General features: G+C 44.6%; 1 protein-coding gene across 2 annotated transcripts in view; it reads left to right on the top strand.

Moving 5' to 3' along the window:
* The window catches only part of bmp5 (bone morphogenetic protein 5), a 157641-nt gene that overhangs the window by 97840 nt on the left and 38628 nt on the right, over window positions 1–21173 (top strand). For both annotated transcript variants that reach the window (XM_063039276.1, XM_063039279.1), the window contains 2 exons: window positions 6003–6195; window positions 16452–16600. In XM_063039276.1, the coding sequence (XP_062895346.1) occupies window positions 6003–6195; window positions 16452–16600 (342 nt within the window). The remainder of the gene's footprint in view (window positions 1–6002; window positions 6196–16451; window positions 16601–21173) is intronic.

Below are 21173 nucleotides of genomic sequence, written 5' to 3'. Positions count from 1 at the left end.
GTACCTATGGAGAGGAATAATCAGTTGACATGTTGGGCTGAGACCTTTCGTCAGGACTAGAAAAGAATGGGGAAGAAGCCTGAATAAGAAGGTGGGGGCGAAGGAAATGATTACAAAGGTAGTAATCTCAAGATTACTGCCTGTGCCACGTGACAGTGTCATGGACCGGATCGGGGTCCTTTTAAATTTAGCTTGTTTATGTTACGATCCGGACCATTGATTCCCTGTTTTCCTGTGTCCCTCGACTTTGGTGATCAGAGGCAATTAACACTCAGCTGAACCGGTAGTTTATAGTCTCCGGCTTTCAGCAGTTTGGTGCAGGAGTGTCTGCAAAGTCCCGGCGTGCCAATGTCATCTGGCCGAAGCAAGCCTGGTCTCTGCCGAAGCGAGTGCCGGTAATTTGCCTTTCCTCACCGGAGCAACCCTGTCCAGTTACCTCGCCAAAGCGAGCCTGCAAAGTTTCCTTACAGGGTGGGTCCGTCAGTTAACCCGCCGGAGGGAATCATGAACCGCTGTCTACTGTTCCCGGGCCGAGTTGAGAGCTCGCCACTACCCGAAGGCTCCAAGTCAAGTCCTGGCTCCGGGCGGCGTTCAAGTACCAAGTCAAATCCTGGCCCTGGCGGTCTGTGATTCCTGTCCTACCCCCTTGTCTGAATCCTTTCTCTGCCCCTCTTGCCTCTAGCCCTTGTCTGCAGCCCCCACCTGCACTTCGGTCTAGTTCCATCACCGGAGCTAGATAGGTACTGTCTGGTGTTCATTCGTGTTGGTCTTGTCTTGTCTTGTCCTCGCCTCCGTGGAGTAGGTCTGGCCGTCTTGCCATTGCCCCGCGGGGGGTCATGTTCTGTCTTGTCTTGTCCTCACCTCCGTGGGGTAAATCAGGCCGTTGCCCTGCGGAGGATCATGAGTCCCGGCCCTATGTCCTGTACCCAAGGAGGGGTCCCGGCTCTGTGTTCTGTGTATGTGTCCATGCTTCCATGTACCTGCTCCCCTAGACCGAGGCTCTGTGTTTCCATGTTCCTCCTCTCCCTAGCCTATGTCACGTCCATGCCTGGTTCTGGGATCCGAGCCTGAGGCAAGACCCAGGTGCTGGGTCCTTGCCCAGTCTCGGGCTCGGAGTCCATACCCTAGCCTCCTCATGTCTCCTCTAGTTCTAGGAGCCGATTCCGAGTCCAAGCCCAGACCCTTGGTCCCAGCCTAGTCATAGTCCTGAGTCTTTATCCTGTTCGCTATTCCTGCTTCTGTCTTGCTCTCCTGGTATCGTACAATAAACTAAACCTAAGTAACCTCACAAGATGTGTCTTGCATTTGGGTCCACCCTTGCTCCCAAAGGCCTGCCATTGTGACAGACAGTGAGTATAAGAATAGAGTAAGGTGGAGGATAAATGCGTGGCTGAGGGATTGGAGCAGGGGGCAGGGATTCAGATTTCTGGATCATTGGGACCTCTTTTGGGGCAGGCGTGACCTGTACAAAAAGGATGGGTTGCACTTGAATCCCAGGGGGACCAATATCCTGGTGTGGAGGTTTGCTAAGGCTATTGGCGAGAGTTTAAACTAGAATGGCTGGGGGGTGGGAACCGAACTGAAGCGACAGAGGAAGAGGCGGTTGGCTCACAAATACAGAAAGCTTGTAGACAGTGTGAGAAGGAGGAGAGGCAGGTGATAGAGAAGGGATGAGCTCAGACCGATGGTTTGAGATGTGTCTTTTTTAATGCAAGGAGAATCATGAACAAAGCGGATGAACTTAGAGCGTGGATCAGTACTTGGAATTATGATGTTGTGGCCATTACAGAGACTTGGATGGCTCAGGGGCAAGAATGGTTACTTCAAGTGCCAGGCTTTAGATGTTTCAGAAGGGATTGGAAGGGAGGAAAAAGTGGTCGTAGTGTGGCACTGTTGATCAGAGTTGTGCATCATGGCTGCACAAAAGGGGGAAGTCATGGAGGGATTGTCTATGGAGTCTCTGTTGGTGGAAGTTAGGAACAGGAAGGGGTCAAGAACTCTACTAAGTGTTTTTTATAGACCACTCAATAGTAACAGGGACATCGAGGAGCGGATAGGGAGACAGATTCTTGAAAGGTGTAATAATAACAGGGTTGTCGTGATGGGAGATTTTAATTTCCCAAATATTGATTTGCATCTCCCTAGAACGAGGGGTTTAGATGGGGTAGTGTTTGTTAGGTGTGTTCAGGAAGGTTTCTTGACACAAAATGTAGATGAGCTTCCAAGAGGAGAGGCTGTACTTGATCTGATATTCGGAAATGAACCTGGTCAGGTGTCAGATCTGTCAGTGGGAGAGCATTTTGGAGATGGCGATCATAATTCTATCTCCCTTACCATAGCATTGGAGAGGGATAGGAACAGACAAGTTAGGAAAGCATTTAATTGGAGTAGGGTGAAATATGAGGATATCAGCAGGAACTTGGAAGCATGAATTGGGAACAGATGTTCTCAGGGAAATCTATGGCAGAAATGTGGCAAATGTTCTGGGGATATATGCGTGGAGTTCTACATAGGTACATTCCAATGAGACAGGGAAAGGATAGTTGGGTACAGGAACCGTGGTGTACAAAGGCTGTTGTAAATCTAGTCAAGAAGAAATGAAAAGCTTACCAGCGGTTCAAAAAATTAGGTAATGATAGAGATCTACTTTGTAGAAGATTATAAGGCTAGCAGGAAAGGGCTTAAGAAGGAAATTAGGAGAGCCAGAAGGGGCCATGAGAAGCACTTGGCAGACAGGATTAAGGAGAACCCCAAGGCATTCTGCAAATATGTGAAGAGCAAGAGGATAAGATGCGAGACAATAGGACCAATCAAGTGTGACAGTGGAAAAAGATGTAAGGAACCGGAGGAGATAGCAGAGGTACTTAATGAATACCTTGCTTCAGTATTCACTATGGAAAAGGATCTTGGCGATTGTAGAGATGACTTACAGTGGGCTGAAAAGCTTGAGCATATAGGTATTAATTAAGACGATGTGCTGGAACTTTTGGAAAGCATCAAGTTGAATAAGTCACCGGGACCGGACGGGATGTACCCCAGGCAACTGTAGGATGTGAGGGTGGAGATTGCTGAGCCTCTGGCAATGATCTTTGCATCATCATTGGGGATGGGAGAGGTTCCGGAAGATTGGAGGGTTGCAGATGTTGTTCCCTTATTCAAGAAAGAGAGTAGAGATAGCCCAGGAAATTATAGACCAGTGAGTCTTACTTCAGTGGTTGGCAAATTGATTGAAAAGATCCTGAGAGGCAGGATTTATGAACATTTGGAGACGTATAATATGATTAGGAATAGTCAGCATGGCTCTGTCAAAGGCAGGTCGTGCCTTACGAATCTGATTGAATTTTTTGAGGATGTGACTAAACACGTTAATGAAGGTAGAGCCATAGATGTAATGTATATGGATTTTAGCAAGGCATTTGAAAAGGTACCCCATGCAAGGCTTAGTGAGAAAATAAGGAAGCATGGGATCCAGGGGGACATTGCTTTGTGGATCCTGAATTGGCTTGCCCACAGAAGGCAAAGAGTGGTTGGAGATGGGTCATATTCTACATGGAGGCCAGTGACCAGTGGCGTGTCTCAGGGATCTGTTCTGGGACCCCTACTCCTCATGATTTTTGTAAATGACCTGGATGACGAAGTGAAGGGTTGGGTTAGTAAATCTGCTGATGACACAAAGGTTGGAGGTGTTGTGGATAGGGTGGAGGGCTGTCAGATGTTACAGTGGGACATTAATAGGATGCAAAACTGGGCTGAAAAATGGCAGATGGAGTTCAACCCAGGTAAGTGTGAGGTGGTTCATTTTGGTAGGTCAAATAAGATGGCAGAATATAGTATTAATGGTAAGACTCTTGGCAGTGTGGAGGATCAGAGGGATCTTGGGGTCAGAGTCCATAGGATGCTCAAAGCAGCTGCGCAGGTTGACTCTGTGGTTAAGAGGGCATAAGGTGCATTGGCCTTCATCATCATGAGATTGAGTTTAGGAGCTGAGAGGTAATGTTGCAGCTTTATAGGACCCTGGTCAGACCCCACTTGGAGTACTGTGCTCAGTTCTGGGTCGCCTCAGTACAGGAAGGATATGGAAACCGTGGAACGGGTGCAGAGGAGATTTACAACGATGTTACATGGTTTGGAGGGCATGCCTTATGAGAATAGGTTGAATGAACTTGGACTTTTCTCCTTGGAGCGATGGAGGATGAGAGGTGACTTGATAGAGGTGTATAAGATGATGAGAGGCATTGATCGTGTGGATAGTCAGAGGCTTTTTCCCCGGTCTGAAATGTCTAACATGAGAGGGCACAGTTTTAAGGCGCTTGGGAGCAGGTACAGAGGAGATGTCAGAGGTAAGTTTTTTATGCAGAGAGTTGTGAATGCATGGAATGGGCTGCCAACGACGGTGGTGGAGGTGGATACGATAGGGTCTTTTAAGAGACGTCTGGATAGGTATACGGAGCTTAGAAAAATAGAGGACTATGTGTAACCCCAGGTAAATTCTCCACTTCTGATCCCTCTGTGAGGATTGGTATGTGTTTATTCGTCTTACCCTTCCCGAAGTCCACAATGAGCTCTTTTGTCTTGCTGACGTTGAGTGCCAGGTTGTTGCTGGGGCACCACTCCACCAGTTGGCATATCTCACTCCTGTACGCCCTTTCGTCACCACCTGAGATTATACCAACAATGGTAGTATCGTCAGCAAATCTATAGATGGTATTTGAGCTATGCCTAGCCACACAGTCATGTGTATATAGAGAGCAGAGCTGTGGGCTAAGCACACACCCTTGTAGTGTCCCAGTATTGTTCATCAGCGAGGAGGATCTGTGATCATCAATCCACACAGATTGTGGTCTTCCGGTTAGGAAGTCAAGGATCCAATTGCAGGGGGAGCTACAGAGGCCCAGGTTCTGCAACTTCTCAATCAGGATTGTGGGAATGATGGTATTAAATACTGAGCCATAGTCGATGAACAGCATCCTGACGTAGGTGTTTGTGCTGTCTAGGTGGTCTAAAGCCATGTGGAGAGACATTGAGATTGCGTCTGCCATTGACCTATTTTATGATAGGCACATTGCAATGGTTCCAGGTCCTTGCTGAGGCAGGAGTTCAGTCTAGTCATGACCAACCTCTCAAAGCATTTCATCACTTTCAATGTGAGTGCTTCTGGGTGATAGTCATTAAGGAAGCCCACATTATTCTTCGTAGGTACTGGTTGTTGCTTTGTTGAAACAAGTGGGAACTTCTGCTCGTTGCAGTGAGAGGTTAAAAATGTTTCTTGAATAGCCCTGCTCGTTGGTTGAAACAGGTTTTCAGAGCCTTACCAGGTATTCCATTGGAACCTTCCGCCTTGCGAGGGTTCACTCTCTTTAAAGACAACCTAATATCGGCCTCTGAGACGGAGAGCACAGGGTCATCAGGTGCAGCAGGGATTTTCACAGCTGTAGTTGTGTTCTCCCTTTCAAAGCGTGCATAGAAGGCGTTGAGTTCATCTGGTAGTGAAGCATCGCTGCCATTCATGCTATTGGGTTTCACTTTGTAGGAAGTAATGCCTCCTGACTGATGGTAGCTGCGATAAAATCGTATATCCTGGGTGGTGGGGATCTTTGATGATGGATGTTGCCTCCTTCAGTCAGTGTCTCTTGTAGATACTATCAGTGGTGGGGAGGAATGTGGCTGTGATGTACTGGACTGAGTTCCCCACTCTGCAGCTTTTTAACTTTCTGCACGTTCTAATTGCTGTACCAAACTGTGATGCAATCATTCAGAGTGATTTCAACAGTACATCTGCAGAGGTGTGTTAGAGTGTTCGGTGACAAGCCAAACTTCCTTAACTTTCTAAGAGAGAAAAGGTGCTGGTATGCCTCCCTTGTGATTACATCTATCTGCTGTCCGAGCTGCTGAGTTCTCTCACCATTTTGTGTGTGTTGCTCTGGATTTCCAGCGCATGCAGAATCTCTTGCGTTTGTAACAGATGCCAACTGTTATTTTCTTCTTATTATTCCTTATCTTAGTTGAAAGAGACAAGTACTTCTCTCACCAACGAAGACACTACAAGGAATTCCGATTTGATCTCACACAAATTCCTGAAGGCGAGGCAGTTACAGCAGCAGAATTCCGCATTTACAAAGACCGAAGCAACAGCAGATATGAAAATGATACCTTCAGGATTACCATATACCAGGTTATTAAAGAATATACTAAAAGGTAACATATTCATTTAATTACATTTGTCATTAAATTCTCATAAACTATTTTATGATGCTGTGAGAAAAGACTGCACTGCAATAATGCAGAAGGGTGGAATTAATTCAAGAACTAAAAACAAATGCAATTTATTACCATACACATAAATGCATTACAAGATGGTCTCATTACTCAGTGGCCAATTTATTAGGTAGACCTGTACATCTACTTGTTAATGCAAATATCTAATCAGCCAATCATGTGGCAGCAACTCAATGCATAAAAGCATACCGACATGGTCAAGAGGTTTGGTTATTGTTCTGAGCAAATGTCAGAATGGGAAATAAAGATGGTTTAAGTGACTTTGATCATGGAATAATTATCGGTGCCAGACAGGGTGGTTTGAGTATCTCAGAAACTGCTGATCTCCTGGGATTTGAATGCAGAACAGTCTCCAGAGTTTACAAGAGTGGTGTAGGAATAGAAAAATCTAGTGAGTGGCAGTTCTGTGAGTGAAAATGCCTTATTAATGAGGGAGCTCAGAAGAGAATGGCCTGACTGGTTCAAGCTGATAGGAAGGCAACAGTAACTAATATAAGCATGCGTTACAAGAACGACATGCAGAAGAGCATTTCTGAATGCACAACACATTGAACCTTGAAGTGAATGGGCTACTGAAGCAGAAGACCATGAATGTAGCTCTGGCCACATTATTAGGTACAGAAGGTATCTAATAAAGTAGCCACTGAGTAGAAATGAGTAGAAATTGCAATTCTTTGTGCACAGGCCAAAACAGTTAGTTATTACACTTCTACGCTGTTTGATTTTTATTAGTTCAGATTAATTTTGTAAAATAATGGATGAATGCCTTTGGATTGGTTGTAGTGTCACTCTTATCAAGTGCAGATGTCTATACCTCTTATCATCTTGTATGCCTCTATCAAATCACCTCTCAATCTGCTCACCCCAAAGAGAAAAGTCCTAGCTCGCTCAACCTCTCCTCATAAGACATGCTCTCTAATCCATGCAGCATTGTGGTAAATTTCCTTTGCACTGTCTAAAGCGGGGGTCCCCAACCTTTTTTGCGCTGCGGACCGGTTTAATATTGACAATATTTTTGTGGACCGGCCAACCCTGGGGGGGGGGGGGGGTAGGGTTGCCAACGGACAAGAGTAGCAGTCAAAGAAAGACTACAATGACCTTGAAGCCTTGGCGCGGGCACCAGTGAGCATGTGTGACCTGCGCATGCGTGTACCTGCCGATATTATTCTCTGCAAAGCGTTTTTGGCGATTCTGTTTGGGGGTGGGGGTGTTCATCACAACTGGAATATTGGTAATAAGGGGCTAATACACTCAATTTCGTTTCTAAAAGGGTTTATCTAACGAATTTACTATTAAACACACAGCGCATATTTTCCTCGCATGAATATAGTGATGAGTCAATCATCAGGGGAGGACGGGGAGCTTGAAGTGTTGAAAGTGTTACATACCCCGTAACTGAGTTGCCAAACCAGCAGAAATGGATCACTCAGTTGGAGTCTGGATTACTAGAACTAAGAAAGTTTTATTAAAGAAACAAGCAACACAGTAATCGAAAGAATAATAAATGCAACAGTTCAGCAATAATAAACACACATGTGCACAGAATTAAGATAACAGGATCAATCAAGCTTTATCGTTGTCTAGGGGTAAATGACCAATTTCAAAGTGACACGAAGTCCAGTTCAATTTAGTTCAGTTCGCAGTAATCGTTGCCATGGCGATGGACAATGTGGGGGGAAGGAGAGAGAGAACGAGAACGACTGATCATTCAGACACGGCTTCCACTCACAGACCGGCGATATTGCTCACAAGCAGCTTTCGGGCGAGTCCTTTGTGATGTCACCTGAGGTCACCGACTGTGACCCCTCCTCCAGATGCGGTCGATCCTCTGCAGTGAACCCGGCACCCAAGTGAGGGCGGACACACACCGGGTTCCCGCTGATCGTACCTTTCCACCCTGTGCGTTTATGGCCCGATGCTTCCCACCGACTTGTGAGAGGCGCACCGCTTCCAGGGTCTCGTTACCTCGGGTGTCGTGTGTGTGTTGCCTTAGTGAACCTGTCCCTTTTTATCCCCCTGCTGGAGTATCGCCTGTCCATCACTTCAAACAGTTCAGGGTTCAAAGGGGGAGCCGCTCTAGACAGCTCTCTCTCCTGTCCCTTCATTACACATCTCCAGATCGCCTGTCCATCACTTCAAACAGTTCAGGGTTCAAAGGGGGAGCCAATCTTGACAATACCCAGACTGATGGCTCCTTCATTAACACCTCCAAATGCTGCTTCATTGTGTGCCTTATCTCTCCCTCCCCTGAGGACAGGTGGCAGACCAACTGCTGATGCCACTGGTGCTATCCCAGGCCAGCAAGCACCTTAATTTATGTGTATTCTCGTCACAAAAGAACTTCCAGTAGAAGTGGTAGAGGCAGGTTCGATATTATTTAAAGAAAAATTGGATAGGTATATGGACAGGAAAGGAATGGAGGGGTATGGGCTGAGTGCAGGTCAGTGGGACTAGGTGAGAGTAACTTTTGGCATGGACTAGAAGGGCCGAGATCGCCTATTTCCGTGCTGTAATTTGTTATATGGTTAATATAAGTCACTTATCAGTCAATAGCATCATAACATTTTAAGTAACGTTTGGATATTAAACACACAGCACATATTTTCCCCGTATGAACATATAAAATTATTGCAACACACCAGTATCGCTGAATCAGTGGGAGCCCTGGGCTTGTTTCCCTGCAACAAGACGGTCCTATCGAGGGGTGATGGGAGACAGCGATAGTCGAAGGAGGTTCCTTATGTCCAGTCTATTTAGTTTTAGTCGCATTCATTGCAGAGATATGTTGGAAATGGAAGCAACGTTTTCAGTTCTTTCGTGGCTATCTCAGGATATTTAGCCTTGACTTTGATCCATAATGCCAGCAGAAATGTTATGTCAAACATACTTTTCAGCCCGCCGTCATTTGCAAGCTCGAGGAGTTGATCTTCTTCCCGCGCTGACATGGATGACGTGCTGTTAATGACCTCGCGTGTGTTCAAGCTCAACAGTGGGCGTGACAGGGAATGAGGAAGGTGCAGCTGACTCATATCGCCAAATCATATCGTTTCCTCGCGGCCCGGTAGCAAATGTTCCGCGGCCCGGTAGTTGGGGACCGCTGGTCTAAAGCTTCCACATTCTTTCTATAATGATGCAACCAGAAATGAACACAATATTCCAAGTGTGGTCTAACCAGGGTTTCATAGAGCTGCAACATTACTTCACGGCTTCTGAACTCAGTCCCCTGGACTAATGAGGACCAATACACCATATGTTTTCTTAGCCACTTGATCAACTTGTGTGGCAACATTGGGGGACCTATGGACATAAAACTCAAGATCTCACGTTCCTCCACACTGTTGGGAATCCTGCCATTTATCCTATATTCTGCCTTCAAATTTGACCCTCCAAGATGGTACTGGCAATATAGGGCAATGTTTTGTCAACAGCAAACTATACTACTAACTACTCTACTAAATATACATTGCTGCAGCCTGTAATTTGTCTTTGGGAGTTGTGCTTTTGAACCGTCTGAACGATCCGGTATCTTGAATGATTCAGCAATTTGGTCTCTCAAGAATGCAGATACCGCCACAGCGGCCATTGCTGGAAAGGACTTCAGGCCAGATTGAAAGTTTGGGCTGGAATGAAGTGGCAGGATTTGGACCCGAGTGCGAAAAGTAAGCCAATGTTTAGCTATTTAAGCACTGAGTCAGATTAAAAAGAATAAGGAGTCGAGGTTGAGGGTGAAGGATGAAAGGATGTTCAGCTCACTCGCCTCAGTGTTGAACTGACTGTGCAGCTGTGGCCTGCTGTCATCGGCTCCTGTGTCACTTCAGAGTTGAACTGGCTCCATGGCCACGGATTCACTTCTGGGGACACTGCGATTCCTGTTCTGTGTATAATTTGTTTACTTTTTTATTACTTGCACAATTTGTCCTTTTTTGAAACATTGAATGTTCGACAGTATTTCTTGCGTAGTGTTTTTCATGGGTTCTGCTGTGTTTCTTTGTTTTGTAACTGCCTGCGAGAATATAAATCTCAAGGTTTGAATATGGTATACATCTGAGGCTTCTGTCAGTCAGCATCGACCATGGATGTTGTGACCAAGCTGTCGTGCTATGCAATTCAGGGCAATACAATATGGAAGACAAGCTGTTGCCATGTAGCAAGCTCCCCCTCTCCAGGCATCTGACGAGCCCAAAGGAACAGCAGAGACTGACACAGCTTGGCACCAGCAGTGTTGCAGGCATTGCCAGTCAGTGTTCAACTCAACGACTGTAGTGGTGACTCCAGCTCCGGATATTCTCCTCGACGTTTACTCCTGAAGCTTTTATAATGTATGTATAGCTATAAGGCAGCGGAGATTTGAGATCTGTGATTTCCTTCTCCTAGATGACTTGCCAACCATGGCTGACAAGCCCCATCTGCCCGAAGCGACTGGTTTTAAAGCATCAGTAACTTGCTTTTGCCCCTTCTCCTGTCAGTAGAAATGGTTCCACTGGGCTTAGTACCTAAGCCACACATGAAGGCCAGGAGTTGGACTTGGTTGTCAGAGACTATTTGAGACACATGCCATTGGTAGCATTTATTAGATAGTGGGAGCTTATTCCCATTACCACCCTCGGTGATAAAAACCTAAAGTAACTATGGTACACATACTTTAATAATAAATGTACTTGAACTTTTGATCTTCCGAAGTGAATCACTTCACGCTTTTCCAGATTGAACTCCATCTGCTATCTCACAATCTAGATGAATAATCTCAATTATTTTGAGCCACAGGCATTCACACATTCAGATGTACAAAACATATTACCTTTCCAGGATGTTGGTGTTTGATAGAGGTCAGTAAATTTTAATTATCTTGCCTTGTTTTTCTTTCACTAGGTAAGCCTTAATGAACAAAGCTATTTACAATTTCAAAACAGCAGCTCTCTATTTGAATGTCTTACTGGTGGGAAACTGAGGTTAAAATATGAAGTAATGAAAGAAAGGTTAGCTTTATTTGTCACATGTACATCTACACATACAGCAAAATGTGTTGTTTGTTTCAAATCAAATCAGCCTGCCATGCTTCTAGCGCCAGCATAACATGTCCTCAGCTCACTGACGTCCTTAGAATGTGGGATGGAACTGAAGCACCTTAAGGAAACCCACGTGGTCATGGGGAGAACATACTAATTCCTTGCAGACAGTGGCTGGAATTGCCCCGTACGTCCTTGGAATGTGGGATGGAACTGAAGCACCTTAAGGAAACCCACGTGGTCATGGGGAGAACATACTAATTCCTTGCAGACAGTGGCAGGAATTGCCCCGTACGTCCTTGGAATGTGGGATGGAACTGAAGCACCTTAAGGAAACCCACGTGGTCATGGGGAGAACATACTAATTCCTTGCAGACAGTGGCAGGAATTGCCCCGTACGTCCTTGGAATGTGGGATGGAACTGAAGCACCTTAAGGAAACCCATGTGGTCATGGGGAGAACATACTAATTCCTTGCAGACAGTGGCAGGAATTGAACCCTGATCTTACAGCAGGTGTAGTCATTGTGTTATGCCTATCGCTATGCTACAATGCTGCCTGCATATCCTTTTGCTGTAAATTAAAGCCAAAGTCAAGTTCATCATCACTGCACAAGTGCAATGAAAAACTTGCTTACAGCTGCATCACAGGCACAGAGCACCAGATAAGCAGCATTCACAAGAAAAACAATAAATCAAACACAAATTATACACAATTCTTACAAGAAAGAACAGCAGTAGAACAAAAAAAATCAAAGTCCATGTTAATTGAAAGTGAGTGAAGTGGTCATTGTGTTCCAAAACTGTAGTGATTAGAGTTTAGCTGGTTGGCTCAAGAACTCAGTACTGTATTTGAAGAGAAGTAACAAAATTACTAAGTGTTTGAATTTTCCATTGACTTATCCTTGCCTTCACCTTCTTATAGAATGTGTTCCTGCCTCTAATAAGTTAATAGCAAAATAGTAAAATCAAAGACCCCGAGCCCATTAATCACCCCTGAGATTGGGAATGTTTATTTTAGTTGGTTACACTGAAAGAACCATCACAAGAGACATGTTTAATTAATTACCAGCTATCTTGCAGTTTAAAAACACACTGGCCATTAGTCAGTGATTTCCCATTTCAGGCTCCAGAGAGCACTGAATACGATTTATTAGGCACTGGAACCTTTTTTTTTGACCATTTGACCATTTCTGTAGTGACAGGTCAAGGCTGTAGTGATTATCAGGCAGTTGCCATCTCTGAAGCACCCAGGGGAGGTGAGAAAAGTCCTCCTTGTGTGGTCGCTGGAGCAGCAGCACAGAAAAATATCCCTAAAACTAAATGAAGATAAAACTGAAATACTCTTGGCCGGTCCCAATGCCAAAAGAGATAAACTTCCCAATAAACTTGGGAACTTGGCTCCCCTTGTAACATCAGAAGTTACAAGCCTGGGTGTTATCCTTGATTCAGATTTGAGTTTTAAATCTCACGTTAAGAACGTGGCTGGGGCAGCATTTCTGCACCTAAGACATATTGCAAAGGTATCTCTATTTCTGTCACATAATGATGCTGAAAAAAACTAATTCACACCTTTATATTGAATAGTCTAGATTACTGTAATACACTTTATACTGGCCTTCCAAAGCAATCTATTGACAAACTTCAGCTCATTCAGAGTGCCGGTGCTAGACCTTCAACCAAAACCAGGATGAGGGAGCGTATCAGTCCCATACTACCTACTCTACAATGGTGTCCTATATCTTTTAGAGTTGTGTTTAAAGTACTATTACTTGTTATTAAAGCTCTTAATTGTCTGGGACCAGAGTACATCATCGTTTTCACTTTATAATCTCCCAGATCTCCCAAATTCGCAGATCTTCTTCCGCCCGCCTTTTAAATTTAGACAATCTCCCTCAAAAGATAATTGGCAGATCAGCTTTTTTGAACTACACTCCTAAACTGTGGTATTCAGCACCTAAAACTAGAAATGATGCAGATTCAGTTGACACTTTTAAGCTTCAGCTCAAAACCTATTTATTTAAACTTGCTTTGAACTAACATCTTTTTTGTCTTTTATTTTTATGTTTATTTTTATGTTTTAAATGTTCTTGTCATGTTTGCACTTTATCCCATTGCTTAGCACTTTGAACTACATCGTCTGTATGAACAGTGCTCTACAAATAAGATTATTCTTATTATTAAATACTGACACAAGAAGATTGAAATGAGAGGGTAATCAGTATTGCCTGCTGGAGCAGCACTGGGCCTACTATAGTTATCATTAGTTGGGTGTTTGTGGTGGGGAGTTAGCTCCAGGGGTAGGCTGGCAGTTGGTTTGTCAATCCCTCATACTGCTGTGGCATTTTTACAGCTGTCCCTTTAATGTATTTTCACTCAGAAGCATTCTTGGAAGCTAGGAGAATTGGGCGATGACTGGTTTGTGTGCCACTTCACAACTCAAAATTTCAGATAGTTTATTGTCATCCTTCAGTATGCGAGTGTAAAGGAGAATGAAATGATTGTTACTCTGGACCCGATGCCACATAAGAAAGCACAATAAACATAAAGAACACAAGAAAAACACAAAAACACACAATAAATACAAATATAAAAGCAATCCTGACCTATATGCGTACACTCAATGGCCAGATTATTAAGTATCCTTGTTCTCCTGCGTATTATTGCAAATATCTAATCAGCTAATTATGTGCAGCAATTTAATGCATAAAAGTATGCAGACATGGTCAAGAGGTTCAGTTGTTGCTCAGACCAAACATCAGAATGGAGAAGCAATGTGATTTCAGTGACCTTGATCCAGTTGTTGGTACCAGGCAGCTGGTTTGAGTATCTCAGAAACTGCTGATCTCCTGGGATTTTCGTGCCCAGCAGTCTCTAGACTTTAAAGAGAATGGTGCAAAAAAACTAAAAAAAAACATTCAGTGAGTGGCAGTTCTGTAGGTGAAAATGCCTTGTGAATGAGAGAGGCCAGACCAGAAAGGCCTGACTGGTTCAAGCTGACAGGAAGGCAATAGTAACTCATGTAAACACACGTTACAACAGTGATTTGCAGAAGAGCATCTCTGAATGCACAGCATGTCGAACTGTGAAGTGGATGGGCTACAGTAGCAAAAGACCATGGACCAGGTGGTACCTAATATAATGGCCACAGAGTGCACACTGATTGTGTGTTGATAACATGACGCTGGGTACTAATGGTGGGGAGTGGTGCAGTGTGTTAACGGGTGGAGGTATTGATCAATCTGACTGTTTATGACAGGATGTAGATGGCATGGCTCTACCTGGGGAATGGATGGGCCTTTGAGCACATTTTTGTTGAACGGAGTAACGGGTTGTTGCCGTTGAGACAGATGTGTACTGATGTTCAGCAGATGACCCAGGTGTTCTGACATTTGTAAAAGAGGTGGGCTTTATTTCTGATGGTGGAATAGGGCTGGAGTTGATGCCTGTCAATGTACTTTATGAGATATCTCAATCCTTTCATCTTTTAGCAGAGTAAATCTGTACCGTGTGTCAACATTTTTTGGATGTGTTTGATGGAGATGCTGGAATGATTGTTAATTGAATGTGCACACAAAAAAATGCTGGAGAAGCTCAGTGGGTCAGGTGGTATTTATGGAGGGGAGTGGACAATCGATGCTTAGGCAACGCACATAAAAGTTGCTGGTAAACGCAGCAGACCAGGCAGCATCTCTAGAAAGAGATACAGTCGACGTTTCGGGCCGAGACCCTTCATTAGGACTAACTGAAAGAAGAGCTAGTAAGAGATTTGAAAGTGGGAGGGGGAGGGGGAGATCCAAAATGATAGGAGAAGACAGGAGGGGGAGGGATGGAGCCAAGAGCTGGACAGGTGATTGGCAAAAGGGATATGAGAGGATCATGGGACAGGAGGCCTAGGGAGAAAGAAAGGGGGAGGGGGGAAGCCCAGAGGATGGGCAGTAATGGATGGGGTATGAGGGGGAGGTGGGGCATTAATAGAAGTTAGAGAAGTCAATGTTCATGCCATCAGGTTGGTTTGGGGTTGATATCCTTCATATTGGGGCCCGAAAAAAAGAGCAAAAGCCAGAATAAAACGGTTAGGGTAGATGGAGGAGAACGAGCTGGTGGGTGGTAGGTGGATCCAGGTGAGGGGGGAAGGTAGGAAGGTGGGGGAGGTGTGTATGTGGGAAATAATGTAAGAAGTTGTGAGGTGATAGATGGAAGAGGGAAAGAGCTGAAGAAGAAGAAATTGGACAGGAGAGGAGATTAGACCATGGAATAAAGGGAAAGAGGTTTGAGTCTCTAGTTTGTGCTTTAGGAAAGATGTTATTGGAGGCATGGTCTTTTAAAAGCCCAAATTGAAACACAATCTCCCTATGAAGGTGGATGCAAAATACTTCATGGGACAGCTTGAAGTTCTGATGCCTGATAGTTACTTTTCAATCAACATCAGATATTCTAGTGACAATAAAGCAAAACTGCAAGTGCTGAAAATCTGAAATTAAAACATAAAAATGTGTTGGAAACACTCAGCAAGTCTGGCAGCAACTGTGAAGAGAGAAGTGTTTAATTATTCAGGGCTGAGATTCTGTCAGAATTGGGGAAGAGAGAGAGCAAAATGGTAGGCTTTAGAGTGTACAAAGATGGAGTAGGGATGGTTTGAAAGAAAGGAATATCTCTAATAGGGTGAGACCAAGTGAGTTGACATACAAATAGATAAATCTTCTCTGTGTAATGTGTTGCTAAATAGCATAGTTATGGGACATTAAATTAAATTTTTAATATATATGTATTTCTTTTTGTAATTTATAGATTTTTATGTATTGTACTGTACTGTTGCCTCAAAACAACAAATTTCACAACGTAAGTCAGTGATAATAGATCTGATTCTGATTCTGCTCTTTAGGGCCGACTAAACAAAAATTACTTTTGCTAATCAAACACTTAAAAGCTAGCTGCTTCCTTGCTTTTCCATTTCAAAGAAGACTCACAGACCTGAAATGTTAACCATTTCTCTTTCCACAGATGCTACCTGGCCTGATGAGTGGCTCCAATACATTTTGTGATAATCTGGTGATTTACACTTGAACATGAACATATTCACGATGAATCAATTTGGGACTAACTGGGAACATGGAAAGTTTTCAACCTTAACTTTGGAACTCACTGCTGCCTGTTTCTCTGTCAACCAGGGACGCCGACCTCTTCCTGTTGGACAGCAAAAAAATTCGAGCATCAGAGGGTGGATGGCTTGTGTTCGACATCACAGCTACCAGCAATCACTGGGTACTGAACCCACAACATAACCTGGGCTTGCAGCTTTGTGTGGAAATAATGGATGGTATGTTATTGGTTGATGGAAACAAATTGTGATCATTATTGAAACTTATCTTGGGTGTGCTCTCTGGGAAGGTGTAGTTACCATTTTATAAAGAGCCTACATTCAACTGCACAGGTTCTGTTGGAGACAGGGGAGAGCATCAAACTGTATCCAGGAAACACTTCAGTGTGACAAATTGTACTGCTTTGTGGTTATGGACAGGAACATTTTTCGCACAGCAAAATTTCATGAAATGGTTTCACAAACCAAGTTGAGTACAACTGAGGGGAACAACGTTGGCCACGTCATTTGGTAAACTCCCATCTACTTCTTCAAATAAAGCTGAGGGAGCTATAAAGTCCATTTGAGTAAGGTGGAGACAGCTCAGTTTATTCTTTCAACTGAGGGTTAACAGCTTCAAGAAAACAGAATTCTCTGACTCGAGCCTCGGTTTGGTGACCCAGAATCTTTCCAGAATGGATAGAATTAAGAATGGGAAGGTTACGTTGCAACTGTACAGGGCACTGGTGAGGCTGCACCTGGAGTGCTGTGTGCAGTTCTGGTCTCGCTACTTGATCAAAGATATATTGGCCTTGGTGGTAGTGCAGAGGGGTTGCGCCAGGATGATCCCGTGATGTGGGAGTTAGCCTATAAGGAGGGATTGAGGTGCCTGGAACTATATTTGCTGGAATTCAGAAGAATGAGAGGGGTTCTGATAGAAATACAGTGGATTCTGGTTAATTGGGCAATATCCAGTGTCCCTGACATCTACAACTGTGAGAAATGCATCCAGCTGCAGCTTCCAACAATCCACGTAAGGGGTTAGAGTTAGAACAGGATGAACTCTTGATCATTCGGGAGGCTGAGGGGTTGATAGATAGAATATATAGAGAGGTAGTTACACGCAAGGTGCAGGACACAGGAAACTGGGTGACAGTCAGGAAGGGGAAAGGGTTAAGGACCCAGTGCAGTATACCCCTGTGGCTATCCACCCTCAACAACAGGCATATCACTTTGGATACTGTTGGGCAGGGGGATGACCTAGTAGAGGAAAGTTGCAGTGGTCAGGTCTCTGGCTCTGTAACTCAGAAAGGAAGGGGTAAGAAGAGGCAAGCTATGGAAAAATCAGGATTTGTTAGTTTGGAGAATGGAAAGGAAGTCCTATGGGCAAGAACAAGGTTCCTTGAATGGTGTTACCTTCCATGTGCCAGGGTCTGGGACATCTTGGATTGAGTCCTCAGCAACCTTAAGTGAACAGCCAGAGGTCATGATCTATGTAGGTACCAACTGCATGGGTACAACAAGTGATGAAGTCCTGCATGGAGAGTTCAGGGAGTTAGGTGCTGAGTTAAAGGACTGGACCTCCAGGGTTGTGACCGCTGGATTGCTAGTGAGGGCAGAACTAGGAAGATTATACAGCTTAACATGTGGCTAAGGAGTTGGTGTAGGAGGGAGGGCGTAAGATTTTTGGATTGGACTCTCTTCCAGGGAAGATAGGACCTGCATAGAAAAGCAGGTTTGCACCTGAAATGGAGGGGGTCTAATATCTTAGTGAGAAGGTTTGTTAATGCTGCATGGTGGGGTTTAAACTAAAGTTGCAGCGGGATGGGAACCAGAGTGCCAGAGCAGTTAGTGAGGATGTTGTGGAGGTAGATGTTGGCAAGACCTCAGGCAAAGTCAGGAATCAAAAGGTTGAGCATGGTGCAGCTATTGTCCTGAGCTGTATCGAAGGAAAGCCCTGAGTGAGGGTCTCAGCCCTAAACATTGACTGTACTCCTTTCCACACATGCTGCCTGGCCTGCTGAGTTCCTCCAGCATTTTGTGTGTATTGCCACATTAATGGGGCTATAGTAGTGTAGGGGTACACTTTGCATCTTGTGATCACAATGCCACTAGTTTCAAAGTAAATATGCAAAAAGATAGGTCTGGTCTGCAGGTTGAGGTACTAAATTGGAGGAAGAACAATGTTGATGGTATCAGAAAGAATCTGGTAAGCATGGATGAGGACAGGCTGTGGACATACATTCTTTTTATCTCTCTCCTTTTTCTCCCTCTGTCCCTCTCACTATACCCCTTGCCCATCCTCTGGGCTTTCTCCCCCCTCCCCCTTTTCTTTCTCCCTAGGCCTCTTGCCCCATGATCCTCTCATATCCCTTTTGCCAATCACCTGTCCAGCTCTTGGCTCCATCCCTCCCTCTCCTGTCATCTCCTATCATTTTGGATCTCCCCCTCCCCCTCCCACTTTCAAATCTCTTACTAGCTCTTCCTTCAGTTAGTCCTGACGAAGGGTCTCGGCCCAAAACGTCAACTGTACCTCTTCCTAGAGATACTGCCTGGCCTGCTGCGTCCACCAGCAACTTTTATGTGTGTTGCTTGAAATTCCAGCATCTGCAGGTTTCCTTGTGTGAGGGGGAGATCTTAAATAACTTTTTTACATCTGTATTTACTGGAGAAATGGGCACAGAGTCTATAGAAGTGAGGCAAAGTGGCATCAACTTCATGGACATTGGATTACAGAGGAGCAGCTGGTCGCTATCCTAAGGCAAATCAGATTGGATAAATCACCAGACAAGATGTTCCCTTGGATCCTACGGGAAGAAGTGTATGAATTGCTAGGGCCCTAGCAGAGATATTTAATTTATCCTTAGCCACAGGAGAGGTATCAGAGGGTTGGAAAATAGTCAATGTTGTGCTGCTGTTTAAAAATGGCTCTAAACATAAACCTGAAAATTATAGGCTGGTGAGTCTGATGTCAGATGTGGGAAAGTTATTGAAAGGTATTCTAAGGGACTGGGTATGTAAGTATTTGGATAGGTATGGACTGATTAAGAACAGTCAACATGGCTTTGTGCGTGGTGAATCATGCCTAACCAATCTTACAGCATTTTTTGAGGAAGTTACCAGGAAAGTGGGTGAAGGAAAGCCAGTGGATGTTGGCTAAATGGATTTCAGCAAGGTATTTGACAAGGTCCCACATGGGAGGTTGGTCAAGAATGTTCAGTTTCTCAGCATTCAAGATGAGGTAGCAAATTGGATTTGACATTAGCTTTGTTGGAGAAGCCAGAGACTGGTAGTAGATGGTTGCATCTCTGCCTGGCAGTCTGTGACAAGTGGTGTGCCTTAGGGATTGGTGCTGGGTCCTTTGTTGTTTGCCATCTATATCAATGATCAGCTTGGAGGCTACTCAGATGGAATACAAGGTGTTGCTCCTCCAATGTGAGTGTGGTCTTATCGCTGCCATAGAGGAGGCCATAGACTGACATGTTGGAATGGGAATGGGAAATAGAATTGAATTGGGTGGCCATCTCCAAAGAGATCCCACCACCAAGCGTATCTTTCCTTCCTCCCTACTTTCTGGTTTCCAAAAGAGTCACTCCCTACGTGACTTCCTTCTCCATTTGTCCCTCCTCACTGATCTCCCTCTTGGTACCTATCCTTGCAAGTGGAACGAGTGCCACACCTGCCCCTACACCTCCTTCCTCACTACCATTCAGGGCCCCAAACCATCCTTCCAGGTGAGATGACACTTCACCTGTGAGTGTGTTGGGGCCATCCACTGTATCCGGTGCTCCTGGTATGGCCTCCTGTATATCAGTGAGACCTGACATAGATTGGGAGACCACTTTGCCAAGCACCTACGCTCCATCTGCCAGAAAAACTGGGATCTCCCAGTGGCCACCCATTTCATTTCTACTACCTATTCCCAACCCAACAAGTCAGTCCATGGCTTCCTCTACTGCCACGATGAGGCCACACTCAGGTTGGAGAAGCAACACCTTATATTCTGTCCAGGTAGCGTCCAACCTGATGGGATGAACATCGATTTCTTGAACTTCTGGTAATTGCCCCACCTCCTCTCCTTCACCATTCCCATTCCCATTTCCCTCTCTCTTCTTTTCTCCTTATTTACCCGTCATCTCCCTCTGGTGCTCCTCTCTCTTCCCTTTCTTCCACGGTCTCTACCCTCTCCTATCAGATTCCCCCTTCTCCAGTCCTTTATCTCTTTCAGCAATCAACTTCTCAGCTCTTTACTTCACCCTTCCCCCTCCCAGTTTTACCTATCACCTACCGCCTTATACCTCTTCCTCCCATCCCCCACTCTTGAACTCTGACTTCTCATCTTTTTTTTCAGTCCTGATGAAGGGTCTTGGCCTGAAACGTCAATAGTTTACTTTTTCATAGAAGCTGCCTGGCCTGCTGATTTCCTCCAGCATTTTGTGTGTGTTTACTGAGTACAGGATATGGGATATTATGTTGAAGTTGTATAAAACACTGTTGAGGTTTAATTTGGAGTATTTTCTGCAGTATTATTCACCTTCCTACTGGAAAGATGTAAACAAGGTTGAAAGAGTGCAGAGAAAATTTACAAGGATGGTGCCAGGTCTGGAGGATCTGAGATATATGGGAAGATTGAATAGCTTAGGACTGTATTCCTTAGAATGTAAAAGACTGAGAAGATATTTGATAATCATGAGGGGTAGAGATAGGGTAAATGCAAGCAGGCTTTTTCCACTGAGGTTGGATGAGACTACAAGCAGAGGTCATGGGTTAAGGGTGAAAGGTGAAAAGTTTAAGGGGAACATGAGGGGAAACT

This window comes from Mobula hypostoma, chromosome 2, assembly GCF_963921235.1.
Source record: "Mobula hypostoma chromosome 2, sMobHyp1.1, whole genome shotgun sequence".
In the NCBI taxonomy this organism is placed as follows: domain Eukaryota; kingdom Metazoa; phylum Chordata; class Chondrichthyes; order Myliobatiformes; family Myliobatidae; genus Mobula; species Mobula hypostoma.
Note: the sequence above shows the minus strand (reverse complement) of the source record. Positions and strands in the feature narration are given on the sequence as shown.